General features: G+C 30.3%; 2 protein-coding genes across 3 annotated transcripts; both read left to right on the top strand.

The window, feature by feature from the left end:
* The first annotated feature begins 823 nt into the window (after positions 1–823).
* LOC131070644 (ABC transporter G family member 29) lies at positions 824–3,774 on the top strand. 2 transcript variants are annotated; one of them, XM_058006228.1, is made up of 4 exons: positions 824–1,242; positions 2,175–2,377; positions 2,901–2,946; positions 3,307–3,774. In XM_058006228.1, the coding sequence occupies exons 2-4, from the start codon at positions 2,340–2,342 to the stop codon at positions 3,484–3,486; spliced, it is 264 nt and encodes an 87-aa protein (XP_057862211.1). In that variant the 5' UTR covers positions 824–1,242; positions 2,175–2,339; the 3' UTR covers positions 3,487–3,774. The 2 variants fall into 2 exon arrangements, 1 of the variants encoding a protein (XP_057862211.1); XR_009112358.2 differs by having other exon boundaries at positions 824–2,377; positions 3,039–3,339.
* An 8,695-nt stretch (positions 3,775–12,469) lies between these two features.
* Positions 12,470–16,034, top strand: LOC131070635 (sugar transport protein 13-like). Its single transcript, XM_059220869.1, has 4 exons — positions 12,470–12,516; positions 15,343–15,442; positions 15,546–15,629; positions 15,762–16,034. Exons 1-4 carry the CDS (start codon positions 12,470–12,472, stop codon positions 16,032–16,034), a joined length of 504 nt encoding a protein of 167 aa, XP_059076852.1.
* Positions 16,035–18,328: the final 2,294 nt, after the last annotated feature.

Here is an 18,328-nt window from a genome sequence, read left to right on the forward strand (position 1 = left end):
TTAGGTCAGCTTGCATTTTTGTGAGTGCTAAACAATTGGAATTTTCAAGTATCTGATTTTACATTTTCTAATATTTTTATTGAATAATATGATAACTGCCACGTTTTTTTTTCATAAATGCCACGTCTTCACTACGTACTCAAGATAGTGCCTGGTGTACTAATTACCGTGGAGCCTTCATTAAAAAATAAACATATATACAATTATATATGTCTAGTGTGAACACAACATTACATGTATCTAACCTTTTTTTATTAAATAAAAAATTCATTTAATTGATATATTACAACTCACAAACAAATCATTTTCAAAATATTAAAAAAATAGACCTTTTAAGTATATATATAACTTTACATTAAAAGAACCAATCAAGTGGATGCACATATAGTGGATGATGGATGCTATTTGCGAATAAATTTAGGGATAACTTTTGGAATTGTTTGGAATCGTTTGTTGTTGATTGGAAACATTTTTGTGAGATTTTGCCAACATCAAGAGCTCAAAATGAAAAGTACAATAGAGACAAAATATAGGACAAGAATAAACTCTATTCTCATCAATTGAAAATGATCAATAATATCAATTACATACAATGTAGATGAACTTGTTTATATAGGCAAGGTTAGGGATATATGAGCACACAAACATAACATGTGACTCAATAAGAAACAAGAGTAGGTAGGAAATAGGTGTGAGTAGGTAGAAAAAATAATATAATAGTCCACATGAGGTGGATCACCCACTGAATGTGGAGTGTAACAACAAGATCAACACTATAAAAGGTGGAATTTCTCCTACACACTATCCCAATGTGGCACAAACACCCAAGTGTCTCATACCCAAACTACTATGAAATGCATTTCTAAGTGAGATGTAATAATATCCATAATGAATAATTATTTACACCAACAATTTTGGCCATAAAATTCCAGAACCATGTTGGAATCATAGAGGTTTTGAATCTCATTTTGATTTTCTCGCCATTAGCCCTAGTTCACTGGGTTTGACACATCTGTACTCGACCCTGAATTTACTGAGTGATGGAGGATCTGCAACGGAAAGGGCCGGGACTCCCGTGCATAATCACCCACATTTTCTTATCTATGCCCGGACCAAAATATTTCCTTCAAAAGGCTTGAATAGAAAGCAGCATTTCCTTCAGAAGATACGCCCATGTTTTCAAAGCGCAAATTTTATGAAATTGCCATGCGGTCATTACTCAACGAGCGATCCTTCATTTGGGTACTCTCCATAAACCTACCCGGCATAACTTCTTGAACGTCAGAGGTAACTTGGAGAATTTAACCCTGTGTAGAATGATTATTTGTGATTGCTTTCGCCCTCTTCTGGGATGAATTGAGAATCGTTTAATGGGTAGAAGTGATTCGAGTGCTAGTTTTGGAACCAGCGAAAATATTTCCGGGGGTTTTCTTCATCATCTGTGCCCTGAACTGTGAGAGGCATGTCCTTTACTCGACCCCTTTTCCTATTTTTATCTTTCACTGTTATTTTATCATTATCCCTAAAATTGGAGAATGTTAGTAAATGTGCTCTGTTTATACACTGGTTGGGACCAATCAACAGAAATCTTTTACTTCACCTTTTTCAGTAATGGAGTTTGTCTTTACAGCTACAGTAAAATATATTTTGACTTTTTCAGTAACGCAGACTGTCTTTTTCGTCTTGATAACAAGTATTACATTTCGAGTTTCTTCACCAGCAGTTTCGTGGAGAAGAATCTAGGGATTTTATTTAAGCAGTTTGCTGCAGAGACCTTTGCATTGAGAGACACATTTATCCCATATGATTAGAGTTTGTTTGTAAAGATTTTTTGCTTAAAAGTTGGTTATATTGAAAGCAAAATTTCAACAGATTGTTCATTTGTTGAACAAAAGTGTTGATCGGTGACAGGAGATCATGATTGTTTTCCCGTTAAGGGTATTGATTGCCATCTTGGTAACATTGTTTGCAAGAAGGCTAATGTTGAGACGAGGAAAAAATTTTATTTTATTTTTTTTATTGTACTTTTCATCTCATATTCAATTTAGGGTTTTCAGTCTTACATAATTGTACAAATTTTGTGGATTTTCTTTATTCAGTTTTTGTCAAAATGCTAGTTTGAGCATTTGAATGGTAAATACTTTCTTAAGAACTGTGATGGATAGGGTTTTCAGGATGGCTTTGGATTAGACAGGGCTGAAGAGCTATCAACACAAGAATGGGAAGATCTAACGGCAATATTGGTGAATCCTTGATAATTCAAGATTCCAAACTGGTTTATAAATAGAAAGAAGGATGACAAGGCTGGCTGTTTCTCTCGAGTACCAGATGCTCTTAGCATGAAGCTTAAGGATGACTTGGAATGTTTTAAGATCAGGTAAGATTTTCTTTTGAAAGAATAAAATCCATAATTAATTATTATTTAGATGGAGTTTGAAACTTAACATTCACATGAATTTCAGAAACAGATATCACACATGAAATTCTGAAATTTGTATAAACCGTAAAAGCTCTTGCACTGAATTTCAGAACAGATATGTATGTAACATTATAGTAGCTCAAAGAAGTAACATATTTAATGAGAAAGACTCTGATTTTCTCATGGTCTTAGAAATTAGAAAAAACATTTCAGCTTCTAGGTATGTTCATTCATATTCTTTGCACTCAATTTTCTTAATGCATAATGTAACACTTATTTTGTTTTTCTCATTTCTCTTTTCTTCCTTTCCTATGTGGTTTAACAGCTCATACAAATTGTTTGAACAGTGCATTTTATTGGTAGCTATGGTTAAGCTTTGGCTAATGGTGGTTCTGTTATTCTTCGGACTATGGTTGCAAAAATTGGACTTGATGTTTGTAGGAACTGGGGTTAATATTGGTATCTAATTGTTGCTTTGCAGGTGGGCATTGCTGACAATTACGACATTCTTTTGGAGGGCTGTACAGGTATTGACTGACTTTCGTTTTTGCACTTTTCTAGGAATCTATAAGTGTTATGTCCAATTTTATTTACTCTGCAGTTTTTATGTCCTTTGCAGGTTTTTTAAGCAAATTAAACAATTAATGAATTCCTTTTTCGTACAATATCTTTAATAAAATAATTCAATTGATCCTCTTTATGAAGAAAGGGAAGGGGTTTACAGAAATCTTTAAAACTAAAAGTTTTGATTTATCACAGAGTACCTTAATCTCAGGCTCAGACCAAATACTGCTATATTTACAGAGGAATGAATTTAAGTTACATTGTATCCATTTCCAATGATAGAGGTTAATTGTCAACTTTTTATGTTGTAACATATAAAGCAGAAAATCCAAAAATGGTGGATTTTAAACTATTTAGCATGTCCAGTTGCTTGGACAGTTCATGGATTGATTATTATGTTCGATGGCAATCTCGCTAACCCAATTATGGTACGGAAAATAGAGGTTGCCTTAAAAAATTGGTGGAAGGAAGGATATTTTGGATACCAGCGATATTTTGGTTAAAATGCGAAAAAAGAATAGCCTGCTAACCTTAGTAGGCTGTCTTCTATGATACGCTCGAAGGCTCGAAGATGTGGAGACTCCCCTGCTTCGCTGCTTTAAGATAAATATTTATGCACTGCCATACATGCTCAGTGTTTTCTCGTTCACACCGTCATTATGGAAATTATGTGCATTCATGTGGGAATTAAGGTGTATTTAAGATCTCTTATAATTTATTTCTTAAAGTGTTTTCTTTTATGTATCACAATTTTGGGAATACGTTGAATTTTAGTTTTCATTGTAAAGTCAAATCCTGTATTTGAATAAATTTTATAACTGAGTCCTCATACATATCAGGTTTCCTTCCAATCTTCGCATATGCTTTAAATTATGAAGTAGTTGATATGTTTTAATGTTCGGGTATTTTACAAGATTATTAGATCATACATAAAGTTAGGTGCCCTAAGCAAGTAACGATGAAAGCCAACATGTAATCCAATACTAGAAGAGGCTACTCATAGAGAGAAGTTTGGTACATTAGAACTATCCAATGATAGCCTTTACCCCTGCTCATCCTCGTATCAACACTGTATAAGCTATGAAAATACCTCTTACAATTTCATATTCCTGTCTACTTACTTTAACAAATGATTTTGACTGTTTTCCAATTCAACTGCTTGTGCTGAAAAACTTAAGCAAAGGAAAAAATTGGCTTGTAATTTTCAATGAACATTTCACAATTTTGGGCGGGGATCAATAAAGTGTATTGCTTGGTAGATTGGCTGCTCATGTCTGAAAGCCAATGTGACATCGAATAGTGTATACCTACTATCGGTGATCCATATTTTACCTTGCTTTACAAGTGTCAGGTAAAATTGTTAACCAACTACACAGGTTCCTTGTCCATCCCCTCAATCACCATCAGTGTATGCAATCTATCAAATGACCATCTTTTAAAGGTCATGGTAGAATAAGGCCAATTTATGTATGTGATCTATAAAATGATAACGCCACGTGCCTAATCTTGATTGAGTGGTAGATAAAGAAGGTCCACCAATAGCTCAAACCTGCTTACCACTGCCATTCAAAAGAATCTTTGAAAAATTATTTGCTGAAATAATAAAATAAAATAATTCACTACGTTGGTTTAGGGGTCTCGCGGCTCAGCTCATGGGATGGCATCTGGCAAAAGAATGTTCCAAAAATAATCTAAAAAACAAGAACACTTTGCATGACATGCCTGGGAATGCGAGGAAGTTTCGCAAAGGGACGAGGAATTCTGTTTAGGATAGGATACCTAGAATTGTTGTTTCTGATGGGGAGTGGCCCCACACCCAAAATTACCCCGTCAGCATTTGCAGAGATCATTTTAATGAATGCACTTTTTCAATATAAACTTGTCATTTTGTACAAATAAGCATTAAAATGAGGGTGTTGTTTCTATTACAATTAGATCAGTTTTTCAGTGAAGAGGTATCAAGTGGTATGGAATTGGATATGGGATAACCATTATCTATTCAACTATCATAATGTATTTTTGACTGTATAATTAAATTGAAATCAGAATATAATTATAAAAAAAAGTATAGTTAAAGGTGTAATTTGATCCTTGGATAGATTTGTACTAACATTTCATTTATTGGGAGGGCCACTTAAAATGAACTATATTCACATAGATGCAAAAATGTTTGTGAATAATAACTAAAAGCGTTTAATTTGATGTGTTTGTGACATTCAAATGCATGAAAAACAAAAAAACATATTTCATATTTTATTATTATTTTATGTTATTTTTATTACAAGTTTAGTATATTAATATTCTTTTTCAAATAAATATATATAAAAACAAAAAATATTTTACATTGATTTAAATATATAATATAATAAAATAATAGTCTAATAATAAATTAGAAATAATATTATTAATTATAGGGGATTGAAAGTGTCCCTACATAGTAAAAATATAATGATATGATAATATAATAATAATGTCTTAATAGTTTTTTTTGTTTTGCTCAAGAATTTAATAGAAATATAAAATATAATAACAACAATTCAAAAGAGTTTCGTGGAAATATAAAAATATAATATTATAACTAGTATGCCTATACTTTTAGATATCAAGTTTCTAAATATGGAATATTTATACATTCAATGATAAAGTGTGATCGATTTTAATTTAATTTTGGTTTTAAAATTTGAATTAATGATAATTAAAATAAGATGAAGGCAATATCATATTTTTGAGGTATAATAAAAACATTTGTAAAATATTATGCAAATTAAAAATTTGGAATCATTTATCAAAATGACATTTAAAAAATAGAAAAAAATTCACTTGACTAATCATTCACGAAGTAGTAATAACTATTTAAGCATCTACGCTATATTATAATCATTGAATTTGGTCATAGATACAATGTGGAAATAGGTTTTCGAAATTTGTGTCAAATTTTATTTTGTTAACCATTTATGCACTCATAATATCTCTTCATTTTCAATATCATGAAGAAGAGTCCGAATTTTGATTGTTATGTTGGACTTCACAACATATAATGTAGGTATCCCATAGTGAGCATGTAACAACTTGAATGATGACATGACTTGATGCATTGAATAATTAAACTTAGGTCATGTGTAAAAACTAATTCATGATTGTCCCTTAAGAAATCTCATGAACTTCATATTGAGTTGGCCTAATAGTGGCCTTCCATATACATCTAAGTTCACAAATTGACTAGTCACATAAATTTATAATTCAATTTGTAGATTATATTTTTTACATCTAAGTTCATTTTCACCTTGGAACCAATTGGACGCCCATGCACATATATTACACGACATTTTTCTCACCTGGAAGGAAATTATTTTTAGCTTTTAAATCAATATTGAATGGTAGAAGATAAATATTTTAAACTTAAAGGCAATATATGTTAAGGTGGGGTAATTAGATAAATTTATAGAATTTTTTTTCATTTGAAATAAAGTAGAGAAACATATATCTAGCATTTCTCTTATCATAACAAACAAATGATGCAAGGTTACATGATGTATATTTAGAAAATGTTGCATATTTTGAATTTTTTTTCAATTGAAGTAAATGTATGTAGTTAAATAGTAAAAAGAGTAGAACAACATATGTGTAGCATAGCTTAAAAAATGATACTAATAATATTAAATTATTATTAAGATATTAATTAAATTATATATATATATATATATATATATATATATATATATATATATATATATATATATATATATATATATATATATATATATATATATAATTATTATTGAGATATTACTATAGTTTTATATTTTAACATTTCTATTTAACTCTTCAGCATTCAAAAACAATCTATTAAGACTAATTATTGTTATATCATTATATATTTATATTACTATATTACTCATAGTGAGAATGTGTAAATATTTTTATAAAAATACAAATGAAGAAGTGATATAAGGATGTAGCAATTATTATCATAGTTGAAAATTACACATTTATTAATGATAATTTATTTCATATTATTTGAAGAAAGATATATTACATCAAATATATTTTAATCTATTTTCTTCGGTCTTTCGCTTTGCAAGTTGTCTACCTTTATTCATTTTTCCATAACAATCAAATGAGAATGTTGGCATTATTTTAAGACTTTCCAAAGACTTTACATGAGACATTGCCACAAATGTTAATCATGTTCTTTCTCGTGTTTCTATATTAATTGTGACTTTTGATAGAGTCAACCCTTGAGATTAATGTATTGTTAATACCTATGCCAATCTTAATGGTAATTGAAGTGCCCTGCCCCTTTGTATTGTTGTTATTGGTATTGTATTTGGATGATGATTGTCAAATGGTATTCTTGAATAATGGTCAAATTCAACCATCACATATGTTGTTAGTTTAGGTGGAGAACTTCCTAGTTTATTGATAATTTTTTCGAATATATCCTAAAGCTCCATTTACAAGTCCTACTTGTATCCAAAGGTCTTTAATGTATACACAACAAATGAATTCAACTAGAAAATAGAGAGATAATCTTAATACAAAATTGAAGATTGGAATAGATTGATAAGATAATGAGAAAGGATATATGAAGAAAGTATGAATGATAAACTAAAGTTAGAATATGTGAATTGTTGTTTACCTTCAAATTTACACACTAATGTTGTCCTTTCCTTTCTTTGGCTTCCTCAAAATCCATAATGACTTTTTATTCTTTTGTAATTGAAGGTAAATAAACAAACTTTGTCGCTTTAAATAAAGTATAAATAAAATGTTCTAAATATAGAATGAATTTATCTATTTGAATGCATGATGATGTCTTTTTATAAGTAATAGTTATGCATTTCATATTGGATATCTAACTTGTTACAATGCTACACATGCAATTTATTTTAATATAAATTATTTAATTTATTTTAATTTAATTTAATTTAATTTAGATTATTTTAATTTAAGTTATTTAATTTAGTTTTATTTAATTTATTTTAATTTAAGTTATTTTAATTATTTTAAATTATTTAATTTTATTTGCATTAATTTAAAGAAAATCTAGTATATATTTTACTGATTTCTATTTATATATATAGAGTAATATAATGAAAATTTTAAATATTTAATTTGAGAACTCTTATTAGAACTGGTTGTTCAGATTAAGGTTATTTAAAATATTTTTATTACAATACTACACTTGCAATTTATTTTAATATAAGTTAATTTTTTTAATTTAAGTTATTTTATTTAGTTTTATTTAAATTATATAATTTCATGCTATAGTCAAATAAAATTAAATATTTAATTGATTCTAACTTGTTACAATATTAAATATGCATTGTATTTTAATTTAAATTATTCAATTTAATTTAGATTAATTTAATTTATTATTTTATTTTATTTACAATAATTTGAAATAAAATCTAGTAAATATTTTATTGACTTCTATTTATATAGAGAGATTTAATTTATTTTCATTTAAGTTATTTAATTTAATTTAATTCATTATTTTATTTTATTTACATTAATTTGAAATAAAATGTAATATATATTTTATTGATTTCTATTTATACTCTATAATAAATTTTTTAAATATTTAATTAGAAAAATCTAATTATAACTAGCTGTCTGGATTAAAAATATTTTAATTATTTTAATTTAATTTATTATTTTATTTTTATTATTACTATTAATTATTAAACTAATTCAAACTTGTTACAATACTGTTGGGTGAATATTTTGTCACTAGTGTACCAATGACAAAATATGTATTTCACACACAGCTATGTTAAGACAAAGGCTTTCCTCTCATCAAGGGGAGTTCCCTATTGGAATTTTGGGTATTTCAACAACTTATGAAAACAAAATTCAGGTGTAAGCTTAGGGCATGTAATTCGCTTTTTACAGAATTAATGTATTTTCCCTTCACTTAGTGATATTTCTTGTAACTCAATAAACTTAACAACTAAATAGAACTTCTTGACAAAGATTCTTAATATCTAGACAATCATGTAAGCTTAAAGTCTTACGTGAGTGCAACTTACTATAATCACCACACTTACAACTATAATCACAACTTGTAGCTCAAAGTCTCCAAAATGTGATTAATTATCCTAAAAACTAAGAGCAGCTAATAGCAATGCAAAGCTTACTATGTAATCATTTAACTATCAGAAGATTTCCCAAATATGTAAATAGCACAAATTCTACTTGTCATAATTAGAAAGCTCTCTTACTCATATAAACAATATCACCAAAAAGATTCAAGTATTTAAGAAATGATTATAAGAACTGGACATAAGAACAATTCACTCATAAACACAATCTTTAGTCCAACATAAAGTTTGGAAACTCGTGGATTGCTATCTTTATTTCCTTGAATACAACTTTACATCAAAAAGCTCAAAGTCTTTGTTGAGGCAAAATTTCGACAGTGTCTTGCTTAGCATCATAAAAGATAAATATTTACAAATGAGGTCCTCCTTATATAGGAAAAGAAGTTGAGAAAAAGGTGGGCACAATTGACTAATTCAATTGCACAGTCCCACTTGACTACAACTACTGCATAAAATGAAAATGCAACTGCAAGAAAATTTGCAGTAACTAAGAATGCAACTACATGAAAAAGTAGTGTCAATGAGGACACTTTATTCTTCTTTTTCATCCCTCTAGATTTACTTGGAAAAGAACCAGTCATCTGCCAGAATCTACAACATTTTCATTATGTAAATCAATATTCACCATCAGATTGTCGGCTTCAAAGACCCAAAATAATGTCTGCAAGATCAAAATTACACTTAGATAAAAAGACAAAAAAATCATCACATCAAGTTTTAAAACCCAATTTGCACTTGAGCGGGTCAAAACTGCAAAACCCGACCCGCACATGAAAGTCTCCTATAGGTTGGGTTTTAAAACCCAATTTGCAGTTGGGGAAAACCTAGGTTGCAGGTCAGGTTTTAAAACCCGACCTGCAACTGGGGAAGACCTGCAATAGACAGACCTCCTGACCTGCACCATGAGGTAGACTCATAGGTCAGGTTTTAAAATCTGACCTGCACAATGAGTAGACCTGCAGGTCGAGAGAACTTTTCGACCTGCACCAAGGCAAAACCTGACCTACACTACTTGGCAGACCAAAACTACACTTTGAGTTTTAAAACCCGATGTGCAGGAAAACATAAGAAACATTGCATTTCGGGTTTTAAAACCCGAAGTGCAATTAAAAGATGAAATAAAAGATGAAGGAAAAAACATGAAAATGACAAAAACGAAGATGCAAACTGACACAAATTACAAGGGAAGTCGATCAACCTTAGAGAACGTAGGCTACAAAATGGGCAAGTTTCGTAGGGGTTGTACCACGATTCAGGTTACCTGAAATCGGTGACAACAATTAGCTCTGACTGGGGAACGACCTTCACTAATGAAGGTTGTATAATCCAAAACTCCAAGTGCTTGTATCCATTGGGTTATAGAGTCAAGCAACAAAGACACAGAAAATAAGACTGATGCAAATCAACCAAATGAAAACAAGACAAAAACTTGTGTAACTACACTTATTGAAAAAGGAAACTAACCTAACGTAATCTAACTGACGATGGAATTCTTCCTAAATGAAACCATTCATGGGCTCATCAAAGTAGCTGCCTTTCTTTAGTAGCTTGCAGTTCCTTGCATGGTCATTAACAACCACAACCAATAGAAGCACGAACAAGTGTACCAGAACCTGATGCAACACTCTTTGGAAAAGATGAACGAATTCACCTTCCTCTTGAAATGAATCATATGTATTGCTGCTCCAAAGTAGATTTTTGAAACCAAACTGCTCTTGCTTAGCTGAAAATGCATGGTTGGCCTCTTCCTCAAGTGTATCTTCAAGCTCATGTACAAGTGGAACCTTTGGCTTTCCATTGGCTTCCAACCAAGAAAGATGTCTGATTGGACATCCTCTTGATGGGACATAAACCAAATTCTTCTTACTGATTACACCTTTATTAGTTGCTTATTCAATTACAACCTCATGCTGAAAAGAACGAGTTTCTTCATGTGAGTCAATTGAAAATGTGACTACATTACTTACCTCAACATGTTGTTCACAAACTTTAGATTTGAGAGGATTGTCAACAAGACTTGAACAAAACTCTTCTATAGTACTCATGAAATGATCTTCATCAAGTTCTGGGGTAGGTCTCTTATGCATGATATGTCCAAGTTCATGACCTTGGAAAATGAATGCATTCATTTCAACTTGATTGGGACCTTCATGCATGTCCATCTTTTCACATCTCATGATGTGATGATCCTCCTTTACTAGCACCTTTGAAAAGTGGCCTTCAACCTCTTGTTGTGTATTGTCCATGGTATCTAGCATGGTCCATTCTTTTTGTTCATCGAATTTCTGGTACTACATAAACCAAATATGAGAGTCGTCAGCTATGTTTGCTTCCTCCTCTTGGAAGAGATTAGCAAGATCAATTTGTTCAGATTCAAAATTCTCCATTGTTGCATTTGTTGGTGGTGCCTCAACAACAATCCCTTTTGGTGATGAAGGAAGATTATCTTGATTTTCAGCTACATAACTAGGAGCAGTATTTGGATATGGCCTCCTTGGAATGTCTTCATCATAAGGGGAAGAGAATACACCTTGAGCTATTTGCCTTTTGAGGGCAACCAACTCATTAACCAACCTCTGCACCATGGGATCTATTATCTTGGTAGACCATGCATCCAAAGAAGAGTTTTGTTTGAACCCATTTGATTCTATCTTTATCTTACCAGCAAGGATAAGATCATCTTTAACTGATGTGGCCAACTATTGTGTAGCAGCCAAATCTGTAGGATCATTTCTACGCAAAAGAAAACTCACCTCCGACAATTGTGCATTTATAAAAAATTATTTTAAGTTTCCAGCAGTAGGTTGTGAAGCAACCAAAATGCGGTTATACAACTTATTGAATTTAGCAACGAATTCCCGCATAGGCTCTCGCGGTTCCTTCTTCATTTGAGTCAACTGCACCAAGAGCGCATGCTCATCTTCAGAAGGTTTGAATCTTGCCTCAAACCTTGTCTTGAGAGTAGCCCAATTAGTGATAGAGTTATCAGGCAAATGGTAAAACCAATCAACAGCTACACCTTGTAAGGTTTCAATGAATAACCTTACAGATACATCTTCATGTTCAACTCCCAAAACACCACATGCAATATAAAATACAGCAAGGTGTTCATCAGGATGTTGAGTACCATCACCCAAAATCTTGGGTAAATTTTTTCTGGAACCTCGAGGAAGTTCATGTAGAGGTGGCGTTAGGCTGAAAGGGCCAAACACAGTACCCCAAGGACCTTGAGAAGCCATCCTTGGTGGATTATATGGGGGAATTGCAAAATGATTTGCAAGTGGAACAACCACAACTTGCAAACTTGATGCCTCACTTGGTATAGGAGACTGTTGTGTAGTAGGAGAAAAACTTTGTGTCTGCTGCAAAGGAGATCACATCTATGGAGGAGTCACCAAAGGAAAATTATGTTGCTACAAAAACTCAAAGGTAGGATCAACAATTCCTACTGCTCGTTGTCCGCGACTGTAACTTCGATCAGTCAGATTAGTACTTCGAAAAAATCAGCAATACAATTATTACAATGAAAAAGTGCACTGCAACCCAAAAGAGAAAATATCGGTTGCACGTCGCTCCCCAATAGGGTCACCAAAAAACTATTGGGTGAATATTTTGTCATTGGTACGCTGGTGACAAAATATTCACCCAACAAATACTACATGTGCAATTTATTTTAATTTAGATTATTTAAATCTATTTAAATTATTTTTATTTAAGTAATAGTAAAACTAATTGTAATTATAACAGTGATGACAGGTGTAAATTTTAATCATAAGAGGTTTTTAATTGCGTATATCTATCAATCCATTATGTGAGTATTAATACACATCTTGATGTAATAATAAGAATATATTAAAACATTATAATACAATCATAATTTAATAATAAATTAATATTAATGATAATATAATAAATTTTTGAGTAGAGTAATGACCAAATATGATATCATTTAAAGTATTTTATCTAAAGTCCTCTAAGATAGGCATGCTAATATATATGAGATATGAATAGCTTTTTGTTTTTTGTTAAGTCTAATTTATTTAATAAACACTATAAATTGTACAAAGTTTATTATTGTGAAGGTTAAAATAATTAGTAATTATAAATAATTTTTTTTTTTTTTATTAATAAAAAACAAGATATATTATTTAAAAAAGGTGAGGTGATAAGAAGATAAAAGATAAAAATAAATAAAATATTTAAGCAATACTTGTAACATAAGGATCATGGTAATCAAGTTTATCTCATTCATTACCAAGAATTGTATCATCATCAATAGGTTCGCATATAGTAAGAGTAATGTCCTTTTGATTTGTTTTAGGTTGCTAAAAGAAGATGAGAAATTGCTAGATGTAGGTGAGGAAACTTGCTCATGGATTTTTTTAGACCCTCTTAACCACCTTAACCACCTTTTGATCGTCGATTTGTCCTAAGTAGTGGATAAACAGAACACATTTACTAATAATCTCCAATTTTACGGATGCTGAAGAAAACCCCTGGAAACATTTTTGTAATCTTCAAAATTTAACCCAATTCCCCCCTATTAAATGAATCTCATTTCATCCCAAAAGAGGACAATAAACAATCTGAGGAGCAATCAATCTGCACGCGGTTAAAAATATCTGAGTTGCCTCTGATGTATAAAACACACTGCTGGATAGGTTTATGGAAAGTATCCAACTGGGGGATCGCTCACTGTGCAATAACCCCATGGGATTTCATGAATTTGAGCTTTGGAAAATTGATGAAGTTCTGCTTTAGATAAGAACTTTGCGAAGAAACCACACCAAAAAACGTGTCTTTGACGATGCACGGAATTGGCGGCCCTTTCCCTGCAGAGACATCCACCAAAACACTCTTGCGGTGAATTTTCCCCACGACAAGCAAAGGCAGGCATGTTTTTGAGAACGCACTAGTACGGACGCAGTGTTTAGGGAGAGAACCGTGTCAGCCATAAAAAAAAATTAACAAAAACATTAGGAAAAGTAAAATCGGATACGGCGATTGATGACATAGTGTGTTCAACAAATTTATAACACATTTTAGTGATACATCATGAAAATTAAATGTATAAATGCTTAAAACTCAAATTTTACTAATGTTGATCAATAATTAAATGTTAATAGGTAGAATATTAATTTATGACATCTATAGAAAAATAAACATCTTGAATATATGAAAAAAGAAAATTATTTAGATAAGCATATTTATAATCTTTGTTTTTCTTAAACTGTTAATCATAATTTTTTTTAATTTAGAAGTGTTGGAATTCTTTATATTTATTAGGATTGGTTTTTTTTTTACTACTATATAGACATATTATGTTTCAAAATTAAATATTAATTAGATAAAAAATATTTTTGTAAGCTACCAATCATAAAATTATCAAATTTATTATGTAAGTTTACTTTTTATTTATTTATTAAAATAATAAAATTTCTAACTATTACCTTATATATCATGATATATAAATTTTATGATTCAAAATTAATTATTAACAAATAAAATATTTATAATAGTAAAAATATTTTGTTAAATAAATAAAAATAATACTTCACTGAATATAATAAAACATTGAAAAGTCTTATGATTATAATATATTATTTACACCTCTATTATTATATTAAATAAATCTTATTAATTTTTTAATATATTTTAAATGTAAAAATAAAAAATATATACTAAACATCATAAAATAAATTATTTGAAATTATGAATTTAACCATACATCCTTTTAATTGCATTTTGATTCTACCATGAAATAGGGGAGAGGGACCAATAATTGATGTTAACTTGGTCAAAATAACGTGTTTTGTGAACTGTCCAAAAAATGACTTTTTAAAGATTCCACCAAAACTTAATCTAAAAATCCCCATTAGTTGAATAAAAATACTTTTTCGCTTGTTAATGAATATATTTATGCCTATATCATAAGCACAATTGCCAATTCTGTACAACTATGACCCCCTCTCCTAATTACGCCGAGAGGCGTTCCTACAGTCACAACAGGGGGGAGTGAAGGCATCCATGTATACACTAAAGAAAACGGAAACCTATTGGTGGCCATGCATTGTAATCGCTCCAAGTATGCGAAAGAAAATGGAAACCTATTGGTGGCCATGCATTGTAACCGCTCCTAGTATGCGTGGACCGTTAAAGAAAATGGTAGATGTAATTGATGAAGACGAAAACACCACCTGAAGCTGCGTGGAAGAAAAAAGATGGAAGACGAAACACCACACTGTAAACGTTCAGGTTGCGATTCCCATCCACTTTCGTTTCAATCTATTCAGTTGATAAAGTTGGGCGAAGAGTGCTTCTGCTCGAAGCCGGAGTGCAAATGTTTGTTTCACAGGTAAATCTTTGTAGCCATTCTGCTATGAATTGTAATCACATGTAACCAATTTTTTTTTCATTTTAATATAAAAAATTGTAACGATTTTGTTTTGGAATTGCAGGTGATCATTGGAATTCTGTTAGCAATAGGGATGAAAGAGGACAAAGATATTTCCAAGGGCATGGCAATTGTGATAGTACTTATGGTATGCACGTTCGTCTCAGCCTTTGCATGGTCATGGGGGCCTCTTGCATGGCTCATTTCCTGCGAAACAAGATCCGCTAGACACAGTGTCACCGTGTGCGTCAACCTTCTCTTCACATTCGTCATTGCACAGGCATTCCTGTCAATGCTTTGTCATTTCAAATACGGGATTTTCTTATTTTTCGCTAGTTGGGTTTTAATCATGTCTACATTCGTCTTGTTTCTCCTTCCGGAAACAAAGAATGTGCCAATCGAAGAAATGATAGAGAAAGTGTGGAGACAACACTCGCTGTGGAAGAAGTATGTCACAGACTCTGATCTGATCGATGATGAGGACGGTGATGCCTATTCCAATCAAGAAACTGGGAAAGCTAATGGCAAGGCCCATCACAATTCTCAGTTATAATTTGATTTTACTGCATAATTAATTTTCAAGCTTAAAGTTTTTTCTAAGCCTCCCGAATTGATCTACTCTGCATCTCTGATTTGAATGGCTGCTTTTTCATGTCTCTGACAAGGTGTAGAGCTTGAAATTAACCAAGCCCAACCTTAAGTCAATTATGTTCCCCTTTCCCTTCAAAGATACTGAACCTGTAAGAAGGGAACCAAGCTCAGTAGCAGGATCTTCAATATATATTTAGAAAAAGGGTTTAGAAACAGGATGATATTAAATATGTTAAAAAAAATTCAAAATTAAATGGTGTGAGTTGTACCATTTTTTACTGGAGAACATCATTAAATCTCTCATATCATTGAATTTCATTCAATTTAATATATTGTATTAAATAATAACAATTAAAGATTAAATATTGTTGGGGGAGAGGGAAAAAATTGAGTTCTATTTGGAATTGAGAGTGGGGTTTTTCCTTTTTAAATTTGATACACTTTGTACTATAATTGCATATTAAGCATACCATATAATTATATTCCAAGTTGTTGTGAATTACTCTTAAATGGTAGCTCAAATTTGTGCTCTAGAATTCTTGCAATAGGGTGGAAACATGATCTACAATGGGCACAACCTTGACGAATTTGTGCAGCTATAAAAATGATTTATTTCTCTTCTTAATGAAAGATTTTGAATGAAAGTATAGATGATCAATTTTATGGTATTTTTAATTTTTAAATAAATTACAAAGCTTTTGTTCTTCAATATTAGAATTGTTACTTTCAAACTATTGTTTCTTTTTAATAGCAAAGATCTTAATTGATAATCAATTTGGATATTAATTGATAAGCTAGAATACAACATTTTCCATAAAATTTAAAATAAGTTTTATTCTTAAAGTTTCTATAATTTAACCACTTAAAATAAATTAAGATTGTGACAAATATCTTTCTATATTTTCAAATATCAATATAGTAACTTTTTTTTTCCAAAAATCTACATATAAAGAATGCCCAAATAATATAATAATAAGGAAAAAACCTCAATATAATAGATAGAATGTCTCCAAGACAAGATTGTAGCTATCTTAGATGTTGGACTCAATTTAAGAATGTTTTTCTACTATGCTTATTGATTTAGGAATATTTGTAATGGATGAGTGTTTGCAAATATCAATTTCTATTTTGAATCAAAATCCCATAGTCTCTTTAATACACTGCAAATAAAAATGAAACTTTCTTCTTTCAAAGAGTTGTTTCCTTAAAAGATCATAAGCAATGGTTTTAAATTGCTATTTTCATCTATGAACCATGCTTTACAACCAAGTTTCTATATCTATTATCCCTATTATCATGGATATGGGTGAAAAATAATGAATTATTTTTAGATATTATATGAAAAAAATCAAATAATGAATAAATAATAAGTAAATAATGTAAATAAATTAAATAGCTCTTAACTCAATAGAAAATAACAAAAAAACATTAAAAAGTTTGAAAAAGATGGGATGAAGAAAAATCTAAAAAAAAGAATGCTTATCCTTAACAAAATTATAGACCATGTATTTAGCCAACAATGCAAGCGATAAAACAACCATATCTCATAGTACACCAGTGATTAGATTTTAATCATAAATACAAATGATTTTAATTTTTTTATCAAAAAAAAAAAAAAAGTGAAAGTGGCACATAAAAGATAATAAAATTAATATAAATTTATTAAAGACATCCATTTGAAGGATGCTCTTATATATTATATAGAAGTGTTTTAGATATCTATACTAATCCACAATTTTTAAATATGTATAATATAGTTATTTTATTTAACTAAAATTATTAAATTTAAAATTAATATAATTTTCTTAAACATTATTTTATTTTATTTTATAGAATATATAATAATTTATTTATATACTAAAGTATTATATTCTTGTACTTAAGAAAATGCATAATCTTTTCACTAAAGAATTTTTGAGAAGTAAATGAAAATAGGTTCAATTTGACAAATAGAAAATATTTTATAACACGTAAAAAAAAATCTAAAATTCGTACTCTAACAATACACCAAATTGAACCCTATCCCTAAACCAAATTGAACCCTAACCCTAATTTAATTGAATAATAAACCAAATTCTAACCCTAATTAGACTCAAATCCTAAGCCTAACTATAATTAAACCCTTATCACAATCAAACCATACTACAATTGAACCCTAACTATAATTAACTATAACCCATTAAACCCTAATTGAGATTTTTCTCTAATTGAACCCCAACCCTAAGCTAATATTAATCCTTAACCCTAATTGTGCTT

Source organism: Cryptomeria japonica, chromosome 5, assembly GCF_030272615.1.
Source record: "Cryptomeria japonica chromosome 5, Sugi_1.0, whole genome shotgun sequence".
NCBI lineage: Eukaryota > Viridiplantae > Streptophyta > Pinopsida > Cupressales > Cupressaceae > Cryptomeria > Cryptomeria japonica.